This window comes from Rhineura floridana, chromosome 2 (genome assembly GCF_030035675.1).
Source record: "Rhineura floridana isolate rRhiFlo1 chromosome 2, rRhiFlo1.hap2, whole genome shotgun sequence".
In the NCBI taxonomy this organism is placed as follows: domain Eukaryota; kingdom Metazoa; phylum Chordata; class Lepidosauria; order Squamata; family Rhineuridae; genus Rhineura; species Rhineura floridana.
In genome coordinates, this window is record NC_084481.1 from 218976359 (window position 1) to 218999206 (window position 22848).

The following is a 22848-nucleotide window of genomic DNA, read 5'->3' on the forward strand; positions in this document are numbered from 1 at the left end:
TTGATTTGAGTAAGGAATGCTGTACACTTGCAGGTTTAAAAATATCTGTACTTTAAGAGTTGATCAATATTTCAATAAACTTGTATAAAGGTGGTTTTACAATTTAAATACTGTGTTCAGTAGCACTGACCTACTTTCTTTGCTGATCAAGGAAAAAAGTCTAATCCAAATATGTTGGTAATTGACCCATCATGAATATATGTATGAGATTTGTGTATGTTTAAGGGGGAAACAGCTTGCTTAATGTGGAATAGTTCTGTACATGTGAAATCTTAACCTGAAAACTCATTTCTGTGTCCATCTAAGTCATATTCAGTATAGACTTACTGAAATGAAAATTGATTTCCATTAATCTCAGTGGGTTTAATAATGGATATCACCCATTATGTATAGGCATCTCTCTGGCTTCATTGGGATACAGATGTATTGCACATGTATTTTCATTTTTTAGGTACTTAAGTGTCTGGAGAGTTTCATTACACCTTGCTCCAACAAAGGAGAGCTGCATATAGAATCAGGCTTGCACACTCATAGTTGATGAGGATGTGCATTGCCATCCACAGACATGTTCATTTGGGCCCCATTGGACCAGTCAGATGCATCTTTTGATAACTCTGCATGTTCTCACCTGACACCATGACTAGAGATGGTTTGAGACCATAGTATTAGTGTTAAATAGCTACACAAATTGTACTTATACTGAAATAAGTACACCAATATAGGTTAATTCTCTGCACAATTAGAATGGTCGGGGAAAATAATCAACATTGTATAACACAAAGTGTGTAATGTTGCTAGTATATACTATAGGAATTGCCCATGGTGAGATGAGCCTATTTAAAACCTCTTCTTCTGAAATACACCACAGCATATTTTGGCATCTCTCCTTCTGAAATAGCTAAGCTTTGCTGTTTGTGACATGCCTTCAGACAGAAAGATTTGACTGATTAAATGAGAAACTTCATCAATGCACATGTGGAATTCTAAAGGAAAATAGTGTCAGGTGGACATGGTGAAATGGCACCATACTGGTTTGCCTGTGTCAGAATAATTTGCTTATTTTTTCATATTTTCCTGTAACATACACATTGGCAACTATAGCTTGTTTGCATATTACCTTGGTCAGATCTTCATCTTCTTCTTTGTCTTCAGTCAGCACACCTATGCAACATGGCTTGTGTGACTAAGACAACATGGTGAAAATGGAGGAGCCTCACCTTGACAAAGAGTTCTGTTCATGCGTTGAACAGGGGGAAAAAATCTTAGTATCTGCTGTTGACATTACATTGAAACAGGCAATCAATACTAAGGCAGCAAGTAATTTTCAGAAATGTTAGCACTCGCCAACCCATTTCTATCAGACAAAGATCAACATGAAATCATTTAATAAGAAGAAGCATTTTGGGCAAAACCAAAATTTAGTGAACATGGATACCACAGACAGGAAGGTGTTACTCCTGAACTGCAACTAACATGAGAAAAGATCATGCACAGTAGATTTTCATGGTAAAGGTCAAAGAAAGATGGGAAAAAGTCTGTATCCATTTGAATCAAACATCAATCTTTCATTGTTCTAAACAAGCTATGGGAAAGCTACATAATCCTCTATAGCTGATTTCCTGTTGAACATGTTCCACAAGGGAAATAACACTTATGACAACTTCATTGAACACTCCTATGAACATCTATTGTATTTCAACCAACCAATTACAAGGTGTAAAATAAGCACCTTTTGCTTCTGAAGGAGCAACATTCAGAAGAATTTTTTTTTTAATGGTACGACTCCTGTATCTATCACTACACAAAAAAAGGTAGCGTTGTCATATGCCCTGATCCTAGTTCCTTTGACTTGGTTGTATAGATGCAGCCATGTTTTAAACTGTCAGTTTTCAGGAAGACACTGGAAAGCAAAATTAACAGTTGGAAGCCATCTATCTAAGATGGCATATGGGTTGATGGAATTTTCCTTCTTTCCATATATATGCCAAAAGGATCTGCACTGGCAGTGACTTTGACGGGGAATGAGACCTTGGGGTCACAGTGAATAGCTCACTGAAGATGTCAATGTGATGTTCCTATATTAATGTATATATGGTAAGTGTTGTTGTTTTAGAAGATACATGGTAAGTGGAGTGAAAGAGGAGGGGGAGTGAATGGGCAGTAGAATGCGAGATGATTGGCTGAGTGTTTAAAATGGCTGAATGTATAAAAGGAAGAGAGTGGAATCGGGGGGGAGAAGAGAACTGAGTGGGTTGCTTGGTGGGGTTTAGAGAGTTGTTTGCCAGGAGGGAGGTGGAGTTCGGATTAGTATTGAGTAAAACCATATGCTTATGTGCCTTAAGAAGAAATCTTGTTAATCTTGTTAGCTTTGTTATCTTTAATAAATACTTAATTTGGTTTACCAAAGGCCTGATCCTTGGCTGGGGTTTCACAGACCAGAAGGGAGGGTAAGGTAATGACCAAGGCTGAAGGGGAACTGTAACAAATGGTGGCAGCGGTGAAGAGAATAACAATACCAGTATTCAGAGTCTCTGAGAATACTAGTATTAGGACGTGACTGGTGGTTGCCTAGCAGGGGGATCTGTTGAGATCTGTGCTAGAGCGGGGAGAGAAACAATAAAAAAGGACAGTCTGGACTGTTGGAGTCCCTGGTGGTGCTTAGTGACAGGCAGTAACCACGAGCAGGTAGGAACCTGACAGGGAGAGCCAGGGAAGGACGCCTCACATGTGGTGGCAGTAGCGGTGGGATACGAACAACAGAGAATCCAGATACGAACCAAAGAGAGTCCCAAAGACACGTGGTGACAAAGGAGACTACGTCACAGGTGTTGGCTGTAGCAGTGAGATACGAATACTAGACAATCCCTAATAGTTGTGTGGCAAACAGAAATAACAAAACAAGATTACTTGTGAGAGTGACTGGCAAAGAGTGTGTGGCAAAGAGTGAGTGAACTCAAACACCATGGCTGAATACATAAAAATGAAAAGAGAGGAGCTGGTGGAGAAGTGCATAACATTCAATTTACCTCACGAGGGTAAAGGGGTAGATGAATTGAGGGTAGCACTTATAGGATTTGCTACTGTCCAGCAAAAACAACCTGTCAGAGAAGAGAGCCCAGAAGGATATTTAAGCAATCCCGCTTATATAGAGTACTTGAGAGAGAAGTTAAGATGGGAGGCTGAGGAAGAAGACAAGCAGAGGGAGTTGGAAGCTGAGAGATTGAGGATGGAAGCTGATGGGAAAGACAAGCAGAGGGAGTTGGAAGCTGAGAGATTGAGAAGGGAGGCTGATGAGAAAGAAAAGCAGCGGGTCTTTGAGGCTGAGGAAAAAGATAAACAGTGAGAGTTGGAAACTGAGAGATTGCGGATGGAAACTGAGAGAATGAGAGTGGATGCGGAATTACAGGCAGAAAAGTTAAAATTTGAAAGAGAGAAGTTTCATTCTGATGAAACAAGAAAGGACAGAGATGGAGCAAAAATAAAAATTACTCCAAAGGACTTTGCTGTCTATGAGCCTGGTCAAGATCCTCAAATTTACCTCAGCACCTTTGAAAAAGCAGGTCAGTTGTGGGGGCTACCTGAAGATAAATACATGCAGTATTTATCAAACCTGATTAAAGGGGAATTGGCTGAGGTATACCAATATTTCCCCTCAGACAGGCCCGTCACCTATGCTGAATTCAAAGAAGCAGTGTTTAAAAGATTCAGACTGGGGCCTGATTATTTTAGAAAGCTTTTCAGAAACTGCCAGATACAGACAGGGAGGTCTTTTGTGGAACTGGGAGCAAAGTTGATGGATATATTTGGAAAGTGGATGAGTAGTGCCAAAGCTCAGTCTGTGGAGGAGGTGAAAAACCTCATGATATTGGATCAATTATACCATCAGTTACCACCAGAAATAAGGCTCCTGGTCAAAGACCGTTCCCCTACATCGGTGCAGGAGGCCGCAGAGATGGCAGATCACTTCGCCTCCAACAGAACTGGCTGGGTGGGGAAAACATCAAGAGATTTTAAACCCAGACCATATAATGCTGGCAGAAGGGATGTGGTACCACAGCGAGTGAGTCCTCCAGTAAAATCTGAAGGGCACAGGACACCCCAGAGTGGATCTGTGTACCCTAAAAGTGAGGAGAAATTATGCTACAAATGTGGTAGACCGGGGCACCTACGTTTTCAATGTGAGGTTGCCAACCCCATTAGTAATCCTGCTCAGACAAGGGCAGTGAAAACAGAGCCCAAGGCTTTAGAAACAGCGAAAAAGGTTCAGTTTTGCCAGATAAACTGGACAGAAGTAACAGACCTTGATTCAAGTCTGAGAGAGGAAGTGAGTGTACAAGGGGCAACTTATTGGGCATTGCTTGATACTGGTGCCGCTCAGACATTACTGAGGCCAGATTTAATAAAATCTGAGGTAATATTACCTCAGGAAACTGTGACTATCCAAGGAGTGAGGGGTCAACCAGAAAGTTTGCCTGTGGCCCTGGTGGATATGACTTGGAGAGGCCGAGAGGGCCGATATAAAGTAGGCATTAATGCCCAGCAACAAGAACTAGTAATACTGGGAAGAGATGTAATGGGAGCCCAAGGAAAGATCTATGTAGTGACCAGACAGCAAATTGGCAGAGAAAAAGAAGCCATATTAAGGGGGGTTGAAACAAACAGGGTGGAATCTGTTAACCAGCCTCAGGTCACCATAGCAACCACTAGCAGGCCTGCTGAAGGAGACAAACTGTATCAAGTCTCTGATAATGATGAGGCAGATCAATTCAGGGAAGAGCTGCATAAAGATATCAGTTTGAAGCAGATAAAGGAACAAGCTCTGACCCAACAGATTCCTTTCACTGACAAACTGAGGAATCAAGTTGTGTGTGAGAATGGGATTTTATATAGACTGTGGATGCCTGCTGAGAGAAAGGATGAATGTGAACCAGTGAAGCAATTGATAGTACCTAGCAAATACAGACCCAGATTGCTAGAGGTAGCCCACGATGTCCCATGTGCAGGACATCTGGGAATAAAAAAGACCAAGAGGAGATTGGCAGCACACTATTATTGGCCAAACATCTCCGAAGATGTAAAACAACATTGTCTATCTTGTGGAATATGCCAAAAGGTGGGAAAAAGTGGAGTAAAGACTAAGGCACCCTTAAAGCCCCTTCCTATAATTGGACAACCCTTTTATAGAGTGGGGATAGATTTGGTGGGCCCTTTTTCCAAACCCACAAGGCATGGCAAGAAATATCTAGTGGTGGTGGTGGATTTTGCCACCAGGTTCCCAGACGCAGAAGCACTAAGATCCGTGGAAGCCCCTGTAGTGGCAGAGGCTTTATTAAAAATCTTTATGAGGCTGGGTTTCCCTCATGAAGTGCTGACGGATCAAGGCAGTGTATTCATGGGAGAAGTGATGCAATGTATGTGGAAATGTTGTGGTCTAAAACATCTAAAGACCACTACTTACCATCCTGCCACTAATGGGTTAACAGAGAGATTCAATGGCATTTTGAAGGGCATGATCAGAAGCTATGTTCAAGGTCACCCACAAGACTGGGATGAACGGTTGGGATGCTTCTTATTTGCATACAGAGAAGTCCCTCAGGAGTCAACAGGCTTCTCACCCTTTGAACTCATGTTCACTAGAAAAGTGAGGGGACCTTTGGAACTATTAAAAAATTCATGGGAAGGAACCCTGGGAGAGTACAAAACATCTGTAGTAGATTTTGTATTGGAATTCCGCAATAAATTAACATCAATGATGGAAGTGGTGAAAGAGAATCTCAGTCAAGCTCAGCAGAAGCAACGTTACTGGTATGACAGAACAGCCAGGGAACGTGTGTATAATGTGGGAGATATGGTTATGGCGTTCATACCCAGGAAACATGACAAATTACAGGCTAACTGGGAAGGACCATATACCATCAGAGAAAGGCTTGACACAGTGACGTATGTAATCACCACAGACCAATTAAACAAAAGCAAAGTGGTTCATGTAAATATGTTGAAGCCTTACCATACCAGGGATGCACAGGTGTTGCAAGTTACCTTATTCCCTGAGGGAAGTGGGCCTGAACTTCCAGATTTGGTACAGGAAAGCAAAGACAAAGGAGGGGTAGATCAAGTGGAATGGTCAGAGGACGTGAAGGAGGAAGTAAAAGAAGAGATTCTGAGAGTTTTGAAAACCTATAGGAACCTCTTTAGCAACAAACCTGGCCGAACCAGTATAGTTATACATTCCATTGATACTGGAGATCATGCCCCAATCAGATCTGTTCCGGACCGTGTGAATGGGAAAGTTTTGAATGAGATCAAAACGGAGGTGGAAGATATGCTGGAATTAGGAGTGATCAGGGAATCCATCAGTCCCTGGGCCTCAAGTATTGTCCTGGTTCCGAAAAAAGATGGAATGACAAGGTTTTGTATTGATTATCGGCTAATCAATAAAATTACTGTCCCAGATGCGTATCCTATGCCTAGGGTAGACGTAATGTTAGAGTTATTGGGGGCAGCAACCGTTATCTCTACACTAGATCTCTGTAAAGGATTTTGGCAAATGGAACTAGACGAGCAATCCAGAGCCAAAACTGCCTTCAGTACACCAGATGGGTTATATGAGTTTGTGACCTTACCGATGGGACTAAGGAACTCACCAAGTTCATTTCAGAGGCTAATCAATACTGTGTTGCGAGGCATGTCAGATTTTGCAGTGGCCTATATCGATGACGTGGCCATTTTTAGCAAGTCAGTGCCTGAGCATGTCCAACACCTGACAACAGTATTGGAGGCCTTAAGAAAAGCAGGCCTCAAAATAAAAGCTAAGAAATGCCAGTTTGGACTAAAGGAAGTAATCTATATAGGACACAAGGTGGGGAGTGGGAAAATCACCCCCTTATGGAGCAAGGTGGAGGCAGTACAAGTGTGGCCGATCCCCTTAACCAAAAAACAAGTAAGGGCATTTCTGGGTGTGGCTGGATTTTATAGGAAGTTTGTGAGAAATTTTGGGGAAATAGCAACCCCCTTGCATGAATTGACCAAGAAGAAGTGTTCTGAGCGTGTGGTATGGACGGATGAATGTCAGAAGGCTTTTGATCTGCTGAAGCAAGCCTTGTGCCAAGGACCCATATTAATAGCACCAGACTATGAGCAACCATTCATCGTGGCTACAGATGCGTCAGACCTCGTGCTGGGAGTCGTCTTGCTACAGGAGAGAGAAGGCACCAGACATCCAGTGGCGTACCTGAGTCGCAAGCTGACGCCGAGGGAGAAAAACTATTTGTCGGTCCAGAAGGAGTGCCTAGCGGTCGTGTGGGGACTGAACATGTTGCGCCCATACGTGTGGGGACGAAGATTCACAGTGACTACGGATCATCGGGCCTTGTTATGGTTGCAGACTATGAAAAACCATAACACTATGCTGCAGAGGTGGTCCTGGGCCCTACAGGACTATCAAGTGGACTTCCATCAAAGGCAAGGACAATGTACTGGCCGATGGACTTTCCAGGCAAGTGGCTGGGACTGCAGTGACGTGACCAGACAGAGGAACAAAGAAAGACATTTTCCCCATAGAGACTTTTATTTGTTAACGCGACGTATAAATCCTGGAACAGGAATAATACTCTGCTGTTGTTTAAGGGGGGGGGGAAATGTGATGTTCCTATATTAATGTATATATGGTAAGTGTTGTTGTTTTAGAAGATACATGGTAAGTGGAGTGAAAGAGGAGGGGGAGTGAATGGGCAGTAGAATGCGAGATGATTGGCTGAGTGTTTAAAATGGCTGAATGTATAAAAGGAAGAGTGAGAGTGGAATCGGGGGGGAGAAGAGAACTGAGTGGGTTGCTTGGTGGGGTTTAGAGAGTTGTTTGCCAGGAGGGAGGTGGAGTTCGGATTAGTATTGAGTAAAACCATATGCTTATGTGCCTTAAGAAGAAATCTTGTTAATCTTGTTAGCTTTGTTATCTTTAATAAATACTTAATTTGGTTTACCAAAGGCCTGATCCTTGGCTGGGGTTTCACAGACCAGAAGGGAGGGTAAGGTAATGACCAAGGCTGAAGGGGAACTGTAACAAATGGTGGCAGTGGTGAAGAGAATAACAATACCAGTATTCAGAGTCTCTGAGAATACTAGTATTAGGACGTGACTGGTGGTTGCCTAGCAGGGGGATCTGTTGAGATCTGTGCTAGAGCGGGGAGAGAAACAATAAAAAAAGGACAGTCTGGACTGGTGGAGTCCCTGGTGGTGCCTAGTGACAGGCAGTAACCACGAGCAGGTAGGAACCTGACAGGGAGAGCCAGGGAAGGACGCCTCACAGTCAACAGCTGTGAAAATGTGTAGCAGCTATGAAAGGCAAATTTCTTGTTAGGGATCATTAGGAAATGGATTGAAAATAAAACTGTCAATATCGTAATGCCATTATATAAACCTGTGGTGAGACTTGAAATACTGTGTACAGTTCTGGTTGCCTCATCTCAGAAAGGATATTGTAGCACTGGAAAGGGTTCAGAAGAGGGCAACAAGAATGATCAAAGAGATGGCACAACTTCCCTATGAGGAAAGAGTACTACATTTGGGGCATTTTAGTTTAGAAAATTATGCATGGTGTGGAGATAGTCGACAGAGAGTAGCCTAGAACTTGGGGGCAGCCAATGAAGACAAATGTTCAGGACAGACAGAAAGAGGTACTTCTTTGCCCAGGACATAGTTAAACTATGGAATTCACTCCCACAAGATGTAGTGACAGCCACCAACCTGAATGGATTTAAAAGGGGACAAATTCAGGAAGGATAAGGCTACCTTTTCTCTGCACTCTCTGAGGCAGTTAATACCAGTAGTTGGGGATCATGAGCAAGAAAGATACTTCTGTTGCACTTGGGATCTGTAAGTAGACTTTCGACAGGCATCTGGTTAGGCACTGTGAAAATAGGAAGCTAGACTAGACGGGCCTTTGGTCTGATCTAACAGGGTTCTTATGTTCTTACACTGTGTAAGTGAGTTTTTTTAGCATTTTGGAGGCATTGCAAGACACATTCTTTTAAAACTCTTAGTAGTAGTGTTTGTTATTATGGGCCTTCAAGTCGATTATGACTTATGGTGACCCTATGAATTGGTGACCTCCAGTAGCATCTGTTATAAACCACCCTGTTCAGATCTTGTAAGTTCAGGTCTGTGGTTTCCTTTATGGAATCAATCCATCTCTTGTTTGGTCTTCCTCTTTTTCTACTCCATTCTGTTTTCCCCAGCATTATTGTCTTTTTTAGTGAATCATGTCTTCTCACTATGTTTCCAAAGTATGATTGATTACCTCAGTTTCATCATTTTAGCTTCTAATGATAGTTCTGGTTTAATTTGTTCTAACACCCAATTATTTGTCTTTTTGGCTGTCCATGGTATCCGCAAAGCTCTCCTCCAACACCACATTTCAAATGAATTTATTTTTCTCCACTTTTTTCACTGTCCAACTTTCACATCCATACATAGAGATTGGGAATACCATGGTCTGAATGATCCTGACTTTAGTGTTCAATCATTTGAGGACCTTCTCTAGTCCTCTCATAGCTGCCCTCCCCAGTCCTAGCCTTCTTCTAATTTCTTGACTATTATCTCCATTTTGGTTAACGCCTGTGCCTAAGTATTGATAATCCTTGACAAGGTCAATGTCCTCGTTGTCAACTTTAAAGTTACATAAATCTTCTGTTGTCATTACTTTAGTCTTCTTGACATTCAGCTGTAGTCCTGCTTTTGTGCTTTCTTCTTTAACTTTCAACAGCATTCATTTCAAATCGTTACTGGTTTCTGCTAATAGTATGGTATTGTCTGTATATTTTAAATTATTGATATTTCTCCCTCCAATTTTCACACCTCCTTCATCTTGGTCCAATCCCACTTTCTGTATGATATGCATATAGATTAAACAAATAGGGTGTTAAAATATACCCCTGTCTCACAACTTTTCTGATTGGCAACTAATCGGTTTCTCCATATTCTGTCCTTACAGTAGCCTCTTGTCCAGAGTATAGGTTGCACATCAGAACAATCAGATGCTGTGGCACCCCCATTTCTTTTAAGGCATTCCATAGTTTTTTGTGACCTACACAATCAAAGGCTTTGCTGTAATCTATAAAGCACAGGGTGATTTCCTTCTGAAATTCCTTGGTCTGTTCCATTATCCAACGTATGTTTGTGACATGATCTCTGGTGCCTCTTCCCTTTCTAAATCCAGCTTGGACGTCTGGCATTTGTCACCCCATATATGGTAAGAGCCTTTGTTGTAGAATCTTGAGCATTACTTTACTTGCATGGGATATTAAGGCAATAGTTCGATAATTACTGCCTTCCCTCGGATCCCCTTTGGAATTGGGATGTATATGAAATGCTTCCAGTCTGTGGGCCATTGTTTAGTTTTCCATGTTTCTTGACAAATTTTTGTCAACGTTTGGACAGATTCCATCTCAGTAGCTTGTAGCAACTCTATTGGCATGCCATCTATTCCTGGTGATTTGTTTTGTTCCAAGTATTTTAAGAGCAGCTTTCACCTCGCATTCTAAAATTTCTGGTTCTTCATCATATAGTTCCTCCGTGAATGAATCTGTCATCCTGGCATCTCTTTTATAGAGTTCTTCAGTGTATTGCTTCCATCTTCCTTTCATTTCATTTCTGTCAGTCAGTGTGTTCCTCTGTTGATTATTCAACATCCCTACGCTTGGTTTAAATTTCCCTTTCATTTCTCTAATCTTTTGGAACAGGGCTCTTGTTCTACCTTTTTTGTCCTGTTTGTGTACAGTAACTATTGTAATAGTTCTCTTTGTCCCTACGTACTAGTCGCTGTATTGTTGCATTTAGGGTTCTGACTCTGTTTCTAGCTCCTTTTGCTTTCCTTCTCTCTTTAACCATTTAAAGAGTTTCTTCAGTCATCCATTGAGGTCTTTCTCTCTTTTTAACCAGAGGTATTCTCTTTTTGCATTCTTCCCTGGTAATGTCTCTGACTTCATTCCATAGTTCTTCTGGTTCTCTGTCAACTAAGTTGAAAACCTCAAACCTGTTCCTTATTTGATCTTTATATGCTTCTTGGATGTTATTTAAATTGTAGTTTGGCATTATGATTGCTTTGTTGATCTTCTTTAGCTTTACTCTGATTTTCGATACGACCAGTTCATGATCTGTACCGCAGTCTGCTCCTGGTCTTGTTTTTGCAGAAAGTATGGAAATTCTCTATCTTCTGCTACCTATTATGTAATCAATTTGATTCCTATATTGACCATTTGATGATGTCCATGTGTACAGTCGTCTTTTTGGTTTCTCAAAAAATGTGTTTGCAAGAAACAAATTATTGGCTTCACAGAATTCAATAAGTCTTTCTCCTACTTCATTTCTGTCTCCTAAGCCCCATTTCCCCACAATTCCTAATTCTTCCCTGTTCCCTACTTTTGCATTCCAATCCCCCATGATTATCAGCACATCTTGTTTTGGTGTGTGATCAATTTCTTCCTGTACTTCTGCATAAAATCTCTCCAATTTCTCATCTTCTGCATTTGCCGTTGGAGCATAGACTTGAATGATGGTTATGTTGATAGGTTTCCCGTTTAATCTCATTAATATCACTCGCTCAGACCTTGAGTTGTAGCTTCTACTTGCTCTTGCTACATCACTTCTCACTATTAAAGCAACCCCATTTCTTCTTAATTTCTCATTTCCTGCATAAAATATTTTGTAGTTGCCTGATTGGAAATGTCCCATTCCTGTCCATTTTAGTTCGCTCACACCAAGTATTGTAATGTTGATGCATTCCATTTCTTGCTTGACAATTTCTAACTTTCCCTGGTTCGTGCTACTCACATTCCATGTTCCTATTGTGTGTGTCGTACAACTCTGGACTCTCCTTTCGCATCTGTGCGCATCAGTCTCTGGCCTTCCTTTTGGCTTTGACCCAGCTGCGTCATTAGTCACAGCGCTACTCGTACTTGTCCTTTGTTCTTCCCCAGTAGCTCGGCGAGTGCCTTCTGACCTGGGGGTCTCATCTTCCAGCACTTTCTTGTTGCATTTTGGATACTCTGTTCATAGGGTTTTGGTGGTAAGAGATATTCAGAGGTGGTTTACCATTGCCTTCCTCTGAGTTTGGATGCATCTTAGTCTGGTGTTTCAGCTTTGACCATTCCGCCTTGGGTGCCCCTGCTAGGAGTCTAGCCTCTTGGTCTAGACTCCTGATGGCATTGCTCTTAGCTTCTTCAACACTCTCAAACCCCCTCACCACGTTAAGGTGTGCATCCTAGAGGGTTACCATGCAAATCATTCAGTAGAAAATATTGCAGACAAATGTATTTATGGAATTGAATCCAAACTACACAAAACAGACCTCTGTTGTCCAAACCACAGGACTACTGATGGAATACTGAGAATCATATTGCACAGCAGAGATGTTTGATGGCAATCAAGAACCCCATCTCTTGAAATCTTCAAGTACATGGATCATGATACCTCAATACCATCTCACAAAGCTGATAAAATAGAGAAATGCATCCAAAGTGATGATGGACGGAGGCTAATTATTTGTTTTATTAAATTTTCTGTTTTTATTGGCTCCATGTACCATTACCTTACAAAGTTGCATAATGATTAGAAAATGATAGGTGGTTTGAGGTTGAGTATGAGCGGGACCAAAGTTTGTATTGGGGTTTTCTGGGGGTTGTATGTTAATTTTTCAGTGTTTTCATGACTGATTTAAAAAATAAAGGAATATAAAAATAGGCGGGTTCTTGGGCATGCAAAATGTTTGGTATTTTTAACAATTTGTTTTAAAAACCATAACAAGTGGTACACTATTTTCGTAATAAAAATGTAGGTGAACAATCTTGCTTTGTTTCATGAGTAGGAAAGTAATGTCTCTTTTTTTATCCCAAAACATATAATTTTGGGGAGTTGGTATGAGAGAATTTAAGGCGCCCTTGTGCAAGCACAAGTGCCTTTCTGCTTTCGCGAGACCTCTTTGGATCCAAGCCTTTGTGTGTACTAGCTATGGCTGGTGAATGTGCATGCCCATAGCACTTGTCATTCATGTGGCAGTTTGGTATCGTAATGGAAAAAGAAAATTGATTAATTGCCAAAAAGAGGTTCTTTATAATGAGAATGTATGCTGTGTTGAATAGGTTGGAAATGCCCATTTTTTTTGCTGTGCCTTTTCAAAATTCAGTTGCAATCTCTGTCTCTCTCCACCCCACCCCCATGAGTCATGTGTATTTGACTGTGCAGTGTGAACATTTATTTTTCAGGAAACAGTTCCTGGCAGTTTAGAGAAGTGTGACAAGTCTCTCAGCTCTTCTTTTTGGTTTCAGGTCTGTGGAGGTGACTAACTACCTTGATATTGTTAATCAAAATAATAATATTTTTATTGTCCGCTCTTCTCCATTAGGTCCTAGTGCGGGTTACAGAAATTTAAAAGACAGTATTAAAAACCATTAAAACATATTACATTCACAGGAGTAGGGTGGGCCTGAAAACATTCATTTCAGGTGCTGAAGGTCAGGGTAAAGAGGTGCATCTTTAGCATTCACTGGAAACTGTATAGGGAAGGTGCCAGACGCACCTATGTAGGGAGGAAATTCCGCAACGTAGGAGCTGTCACAGAGAAAGCCTTCTCCCAGGCCACCATCCTCTGAAATTCTGAGGGTGGCAGAACTACCAAGAAGACCCCCCCTGCTGATCTTAACACCGGAGAGGGCCATAGAATCAGAGAATAGTAGAGTTGGAAGGGGCCTAAAAAGCCATCAACCCCCTGATCAGTGTAGGAATCCTACTGTAGGGAAGGAGACTGTCTCTGAGATATTTGGCACCTAAGGCTTTAAACACTAACTTGAGCACCTTGAATTGGGTCCAGAAACCACAGGCAATCAGTGCAACTGTTTTAGAACAGGGGTTGTAGGAGTTCTGAAAGCAACCCCAGCCAGTAATCTGGCTACTGCACCAGTTGGAGTTTCTGTTGTCTTCAAGGGCAACCCCATGTAGAGTGCATTGACTATTTTGTTTTCTCTTGGTAACCACCTATTTCCTAGCTTCCCTCCTCGTAAGCATGCCTTCAAGAAGTGGTTACATTTGCTAGTGTTTTTTCCTACCTTGGGAATTTGAATATTCAAGAATGTCTCTCTGAAATGGTAAATCTGTGGAAGAACTAATTAAATGAACTTGCTTCTGGACCTGAGCAGGCTTTACAGGTTACTGAAAGAGCAGTAAATTGCTTTTGACCCATGTAAGTCATTTAGAAGTGCTGCTGTCAGCAAGTTTAAGCAGCTGGATTCACTCGTTTGCTGTATTATGGCGTAACAGGAAACCCTCCTTTATATCTGTCTTCCATTAGTTTCCCTTATTAATTCAGCTATTTCCAAGTTTTTGTTTTTGACTTTTTAATTTATGAAAGTTCTTATCCCTTTGTGGGCTGGGTAAACAATGTATGCCTGCAAAATAGGGTTAATACATGCATATTTCACAGTTTGGATGAAAACTCTTAGGTGTGTGTGCGTGTGCGCACTCACAGGAGGGATATCAGAATTCTCAAGCTTTGAGTCCATAGATACTATTTTAATTGTGTTTTAAATCAGGGTTGTAAATTATGCTGTCCCTGTTGTAAGGAAGGGTTTTTCCTTTCTTTATTGTTTATATATCTTGTATTTTAAACATTGTTTTGTTATATGCTATCCAGGGAATGTTTGTTGTTGATGGTTAGCTATATTACTTTCATAAACAATATGTAGGTGGGGTCTGTTTTGTATATAGGGGCATTTGGCATGAGATTAAAACAGGAGGTACAGACATTTTTATTTTGACTTGAAGTAATTTGAATTGATTGTCTGGATCCAATATTCTCCAGTGTAAGTGGCTCTCTATTCATGAGACAGGGACTATAGCTGTATTGTATACATATTCAGTTATATATAGAGAGTGAGAGAGTGAGTGTGTGTGTGTGTGTGTGTGTGTGAGAGAGAGAGAGAGAGTGAGTGAGTGTGAGAGTGAGTGAGTGTGAGAGTGAGTGTTTGTGTGTGAGTGTTTGTGTGTGTGAGAGTGTGTGTGTGAGAGTGTGTGTGTGAGAGTGTGTGTGTGAGTGTGTGTGTGTGAGAGTGTGTGTGAGAGTGTGTGTGTGAGAGTGTGTGTGTGTGTGTGTGTGAGAGAGAGAGAGTGTGAGAGTGAGTGTGTGAGAGTGAGTGTGTGTGTGTGTGTGTGTGTGTGTGTTAAGGCTATGTCACGTTGGCTTGAGCTCCAGAAAGCTGGGAAATTGGAAACTGAGGTGAATGCTGTAACAGATATACCGTGATCAACAATTATGTTGGTCATTGTCATAAATCCTGCTTGCTTATAACTTAACCTCCATGTACCCACACTTCTCCTTGGTCTTTCATACCCAGGTTGGAATGGGGAGGATGGAGTGTCTGGGCCCGGCAGGCTTTTTATCATTGAATTCCCCTGTTGTTGTTTTTTAAAAGAAAGTGTATTAACATATTAGCGTCTGTTAAACATGAAAGTAGCTGTTTCCTAACTTTTCCTTTTATTTGTTTGATATAATTGGTAGTTCTCAGTTACTACCAATTATAGTAGCTGTCTTGGGCTCCTACTGGGAGGAAGGGTGGGATATAAATCTAATAAATAAATAAATAATACGTACATACATACACATGCTTCCATTCACACTCTGAACTCTATACTGCACTACAACCTGTTGTGAAGGATATGTATAGCAGACTGAAATGCAGTTCAGTGTTAACAGAATAAAGCTCTCATATTACTGAATTACAAATGATACATTGTAATTTTGTTCTGTGTGATACTTTATTTTGAAACACTGAAACTCAAAATCAATTGTTAGGTGACATTGGTTTCATGTTGGGAAGTGTTTGTAAGAAACATAAAAAACTGAAACATGTTGCTGTATTAGTATTCAACCCCTGTGCTGTGGAAGCTCCCAGTTTACACATATGAAAGAAATTGCCCTATCGAGGACACAGTTACTTTACCATTGGCCTCCACCTGTGACCCATTAAAGTTGCTGTCACATTGTCAGGATAAAACCCCCACTGTTGATCAGGCTGTGGATCTGAAGGAAAATGAAGACCAAAGAGCATTCTACAGAGTGAGAGATAATGTAATATAAATGTAGATTAGGAAAAGGGTACAGATTAATATCCAAGTGTTTGGATATCCCAGTGAGCACAGTTGGATCAATAATCAGGAAGGAACCCAGGCACTGCCAAGAAAAGGCCGTTCCTCAAAACTCACCACTTGAACAAGAAGACTCGTGAGAGAAGCCACAGAGAGGCCAACAATCACTTTGAAGGAGCTACAGAGTTTGGTGGCTGGGAGTGGAGTAATGGTGCACCAGGCAACCATATCAAGAGCTCTGCGTAACACTGGCCTGCATGGGAGGGTGGCAAGGAAGAAGCCATTACTCAAAAAGTACCATCTGAAAGCATGTCTGGAGTTTACCTGAAAGCATGAGAGTACCCCAGCTGTAATGTAGGAAAAGGTTTTGTGGTCAGATGAAACCAAGATAGCACTTTGAGTTTTGGCCAAAAAGCTCTATGTGTAGCACAAACCTAACACTGCCCATGTCTCAAGACACATCATCCCTACAGTGAAATGGTGGTGGCAGTATCATGCTGTGGGGATGCTTCTCATCAGCAGGGACTGGGCATCGTGTTAAAATTGAAGGTAGAATGGATGGAGCAAAATACAGGGAAATACTGCAAGAGAACCTGCCTCAGTCCACTAAAAGACTGAAGCTTGGGAGGAAATTCACTTTTCAGCAGAACAGTGATCCCAAGCACAAGGCAAAAGCAACACTGGAGTGGCTCAAGAACAAAAAGGTGAATGTCCTACAGTGGCCCAGTCAAAGTCCTGATCTCAATCCCACTGAGCATCTGTGGCACTATTTGAAAATTGCGGTCCACCAGCGCTGTCCAACCAACTTGAACGACCTGTAGCAAATCTGCCAAGAAGAATGGGCCAAAATCCTTCCGATGCTGTGTGCAAAGGCTGGTACGTACCTACCCCAAAAGACTTAAAGCTGTTATTGCAGTGAAAGGTAGCTCTACCAATTATTAATGTGTGGGGGTTGAATACTTAAGCAACGAACATGATTCAGTTTTTTATGTTTCTTACAAACATTGCACAACATAATTTATTTTGAGTTTGTGTTTCAAAATAAAGTATCATACAGAATGAAATTACAATGTATCATTTGTAATTCAGTAATATGAGAGCATTGGTCAGGGGTCTGATTATTTTTGCAAGGCACTGTATATTGGGACCTCCCTGTGTTGGAAAAGTGGAAGCATGCGAAAGGCTTATTCATACTCTTCCCTTCAATCAGGGCTGTGGAGTTGAAGTCGTGGAGTCAGAGTCGGAAGCAATTTTGGGTGGAGTCGGAGTCGGTAGAAATGTTCCGACTCTGGCTTCAAAAAAAATTAATGTTTAAATATTAATATTAATTTATTAATATTAATAAATTAATATACATTTGCCATTTATGAAGGAGTCTGAGTCGGACAGTAGAAAAATAGCATTGGAGTTGAAGATTTGACATAACGACTCCACAGCCCTGCCTTAATAACGCATCACCCTTTCTGCCCCTAGACAATTTTGTGGTAGTAAGTTCTAGTAAAATATGGCTAAATGAAAGATCCCATACTAGAGTTATATTGCAGGGGTATGCACTGTTGGCGTGTGTGCGTATAGAGATCATACAAGGATGGAATCCAAGAGTCGCATAGAACAGGAAATAAGCCAGGCCAGGCAAGTTTCTTGTAAGAGTCTTTACTAGGCAAAGACATTAGACACAGTTCTCTTCACAGACGACTTTTCCCCCACACTGAGTTTTTGCAAGAATCCCACCTTATCAGGCTTCCCAGCCAGCTGCTGACCTTGGCAAACCTGGCGCTCTGTTCTCACAGCTTAACCCTTCTGCTTCAGGTTTTACTCTCTCTGCTAAAAACCCTGTCTGTGAGTCTCACAGCATGCCTCACTGACCAACAGCCCCCACCTGAGACGCACAGATTACAAAACTTACATTTCTACAATATTAACTATTCATTACAATACATATCAGTTTGTTTCCTTACAGTTTCTATTTACATTTTTCAGTTCAGTTCAGGTTTTTGTTTCTTTATTTCTTTATTCACACAAGTTTTACAGAGTCATGTTTGTTCACTTTTATTTGATAACACATTTATATTTCATTCCTCAACACAAAACTTCCACATGAGATCCATTGTTTCTTTGTCTATTGGTCCTTCTTTTTCCCATTCTACTGGATATTCATCTGTCTCATCATTTTTATGTGTAACATTAAATGTGAATCTCTGAGGTGGTTGACCTTTCGTTTTTCTTTCTGACTTTCTAACATTATCTATTTCCATTTCTTCCTCACTTTCAATTTTACTTGGACCTGCACCTGTTCCTGCACTTGTACTTGGCATTTCTGTATCCTGCATTGCCATGTCTTCACTTCTCAGTCTTTTTACAGTACGTTTGCCACCGTGTATTAGATCAGTCAATGCAGTTTTTAATGGAATTTGCTGCCCAAAAGGAACATCTGCTGCTTCCTGCTTGCTTGCACCCTCAAGTATCACTGTTTGACTGTCTCTCCAAGGTTTATCTATCACCTTTATGCTTCTGCTTAACACTAATTGTTGTTTCTCAGGCAACCAAACTCTATAATATGAATTCTGAAATCCCAAAACGCGTCCTGCCTGAGCTCTTGAGCCTAATTTGCCATGCCTTTTCTGTTTTGCAACATGTACCCAGCATTTTGCCCCAAAACGTTCTATGTGTTTCACCCTGGGCTTTCTTCCAGTCAACTTCTCATAGGGAGACATGCCTATTGTTCTGTGCATAAGACGGTTCTGAATATAAACAGTGTACAGAATACATTCACCCCAATAAGTGTTATTCATATCTGCATCTGCTAGCATGGCTCTCATTGAATCCTGCAATGACCGGTTCCTCCTCTCTGCAGTTCCGTTGGAGGATGGGCTGAAGGGAGCAGTAAGACTTTGTATTATTCCCTTCTTTTCCAAATATGTTTTAAATGAATTACTGGTAAATTCCCCACCTTGATCTGATTTGATATTTTTGATAACAACCCCATATTGTGTCTCTGTCCTCTGTATAAATGCCTTTAATTTCTCTTCTGCTTCACTTTTGTTTTTCAATAAGAATACATGTGTAAATCTGGAGAAATCATCCACAATCACTAAATAAAACCTTGCTCCACCTTTTGAGCACTGGAAAGGTCCAGCCAAATCCACATGTATGAGCTGATAGGGTTCAGTGGTCGTGCTTTCACAGCTCTTATTGACAGGAGTCACAGTCATTTTTGTTTTATAGCATACCTCACACTCATCCACATGCTCACAATGTGTTAATTTCAAATCTTGACTATGCTTTGGGGTGTTTTGTACCTTTTCAAAATGTGCGTGTGCTAATTTTCTGTGCCATTCATGTAAACAATTATCATGTTTATTTTTATTAACTCCTATCCAGGCACACGTGGGTTTATCAAGATTGCACTCAACCATAAACATTTGGTTCTGTAATTTCCCTTGCATGCATATTTCACCATCCTTTCTCACAAAACATCTATCCCCTTCAAATGTAATTTTACAACCTATTTGAGCCAATTTTCTTACTGATAGAATGTTATATTTTAAACCAGAAACCAATAACACATCTGTTAATATAGTTCCCAGATTACCCAACCTGAGCGTGCCTTTTGCAATCGCGTCCTGAGTCGATCCGTCAGCCAGATAAAGCTTCTCCTGCGCCGGCTTTGAAGTGTAAAATAAACTAGAGTCTGTGATTAGGCAATTAGACGCTCCGCTGTCGAGAAGCCACTTAGAGTTAATTAGTTTATTGTCCTCCTTAGTAACAAAGTTCACGCTTGTTCTCTGACTTTCAAAGTCCCTGTTATTTCTCTTCTTTAAACAATGTCTCTGTATATGTCCACGGGACCCACAAAAATAACATATTTTATTCTCTTGCCTGCTTCTTTGATCTTGTTGTTGTTGTACAGCCACAGTCTCTTTTAACTCTGTTTTCTTACTTTCTTGTCTTCTATTCCACTCTTGTTGAAGTTTCTGTTCTACAAAGTCCAAATTCAGGTTTCCGTCTGGTAAAGTCTCCAGACTAGAGACCATGACATCCCATTTTTGATCAAATGAAGATAACAGTATATAGACCATCTGAATGTCACTATGATGCACTCCTCTATCTTGCAGCTCAGCATTTAATCTACGAAATTCAGCCAGATGCTCTGTCATAGTCACTTCATCTGTAAAACGCATCTGATAAAGTTTCCGTGCTAAACACAGCCTGCTCCCCGTAGTTTGCTGCACATGAGCGGCTCTTAGCTTCTCCCACATCTGATTAGCTGTCGGCTCATTACTCACCAGCAACAGTTGAGAATCAGACAGCCCCAGAGTAATAAAAGCCTTCGCTTTCTCGTCTTTCTTCAACCACGCTGCTGAAGGAGCTGTCGGAGGGGGGTTTTCTACGACATCATTCAAATCTTCTTTAATCAGAACTGCTCTCATTCTCCACTTCCAGCTGGAGTAGTTTACAGCATTCAGTCTCTCCATCGGCATCCCAGATAACAGGTTTACAGCCATGTTGCCCACTCTTACTTGCCTCTTACTTGCACTTTGTTTCCCTCTGCAACAACGTCACGTCAACGGCTCTCGAACCCGTTACCTTGTATGATAAGCTGGGCCCATAACCCCTGTTGGCGTGTGTGCATATAGAGATCATACAAGGATGGAATCCAAGAGTCGCATAGAACAGGAAATAAGCCAGGCCAGGCAAGTTTCTTGTAAGAGTCTTTACTAGGCAAAGACATTAGACACAGTTCTCTTCACAGACGACTTTTCCCCCACACTGAGTTTTTGCAAGAATCCCACCTTATCAGGCTTCCCAGCCAGCTGCTGACCTTGGCAAACCTGGCGCTCTGTTCTCACAGCTTAACCCTTCTGCTTCAGGTTTTACTCTCTCTGCTAAAAACCCTGTCTGTGAGTCTCACAGCATGCCTCACTGACCAACATGCACATTCTCCAAAAGGTGGCAGTGGAAATTTAAACAGTAGTTGACAGCAAAAAAAGTCACAAATAATACTCAGTAGATGTTCTTGGTACTTCTGTAGTTACGTTCCATATCATAATCCAAATAGTAATGAGTACATGGGAAAAGAACTGCATTGTGCCAAAGAACAAAAAAAATATGAGTATTTTCATTTTTGGAAAATGCAATTTTCTATACAGCAGAAGTAGAAGCTTGATGGGAGATTGGTCACCTCTATCCTGGAAATCGGAAACTTCCTGACCAAAGACATTGTGAGAAAGCATCTTAGGAAAGTCCTTTGGATTCATACTTCATAGACCACCACAAGTTTCTTGCAGGCATGCAATACAGAAAGAATGTCCTCTGTGTAGTGATATGCATGAGTGACCTTTAGTTCCACAATTAACTGGACATCTTATAATTGAAGCTTATCTGAGATTACCTAAACCTTTCAGCAATTAAAATATTGTTTGCTGCTTAGCTTTTTTGTAATAGTGATATTTACTTCAAATATATGGGCAGTATTTTATTGCATGAATCTGGTAGCAGTGTACAAGAAAGGAAATATTAGAGTAATGTTTTCATATTATAGAAAATGCTGGTCTTTAGTTTGAGTAGGAAATTTCACAGGTTATTGTGTCATTTACGTTCAAAATCTAGAGTGTGTGTGGTAAGCAAGATTTTGTATGCCACTTAGGCATGCTTTGTTCTAAAGTAAGGGCAATGAAAGTTGTAATTTGCATTATGAGGCTTTAATCTAAAGCTGTAATACTTAAACATTATGAATGTCTGTAAACATTTTTGTGTTTTCCCAGAATGTATGACAACATGTCCACAATGGTATATCTAAAGGAAGACAAGTTGGAGAAACTCACTCAAGATGAAATTATTTCTAAGACTAAGCAAGTGATTCAAGGACTAGAAGCTTTGAAGAATGAGCACAATTCCATCTTACAAAGTTTACTGGAGACACTGAAATGTTTGAAGAAAGACGATGAGACCAATTTGGTGGAAGAAAAATCAAACATGATTCGCAAATCTTTGGAAATGCTGGAACTTGGCCTCAGTGAAGCACAGGTAAAAAAGCCAGCTCTGTTTAGTCTAGTATCAAAATATTATCTTGCTTTGATACAAGATTTTAACAATTAAAAATCTTAAATGTTGGGATTGTAAAGCAGTGATGCAGTTGATGCTGACCCAAGTATACATTCAAACGCTGTGAGTTCAACAGGAAGAATTGTCTTAATCTCTGGTCCTTTCTAGGTAATGATGGCCTTGTCAAATCACTTAAATGCAGTGGAATCAGAGAAGCAGAAATTACGTGCTCAGGTTCGCAGGCTATGCCAGGAAAATCAGTGGCTAAGGGATGAGCTAGCCAATACGCAGCAGAAATTACAAAAGAGTGAGCAGTCAGTGGCTCAACTGGAAGAAGAAAAGAAGCACCTAGAATTTATGAATCAGTTAAAAAAGTATGACGATGACATATCTCCTTCAGTAAGTAACTGCACTTTAAAATGCATTTTATTCTTTCTAATTTCTGTTTGTTAAGGACTGTTACCCTGTAAAATGATTATGACTCTTACCTATGTACAGTAGATTACATAACAGCAATGCAGAAGCTTCTATGCCACCATCCCAATCTCTCTGTATTCTGTTCAGACAGGTGAGAGACATTATTACAGTTCCAGAGCACATTCAAGCCAGCTGGAGGGCATGAAGCAGGGCTAGTGAGCGGTGAGGCCTGGGGAGAGTCTTTCTGAGAGCCAG

The 22848-nt window shown here is 40.9% G+C and overlaps 1 protein-coding gene across 5 annotated transcripts in view; it reads left to right on the top strand.

The window, feature by feature from the left end:
- The window catches only part of KLC1 (kinesin light chain 1), a 62003-nt gene that overhangs the window by 4890 nt on the left and 34265 nt on the right, over positions 1-22848 (top strand). For all 5 annotated transcript variants that reach the window (XM_061612258.1, XM_061612257.1, XM_061612261.1 and 2 more), the window contains exons 2-3: positions 21897-22158; positions 22345-22575. In XM_061612258.1, coding sequence (XP_061468242.1) covers positions 21898-22158; positions 22345-22575 — 492 coding nt within the window. In that variant the 5' untranslated portion in view covers position 21897. The remainder of the gene's footprint in view (positions 1-21896; positions 22159-22344; positions 22576-22848) is intronic.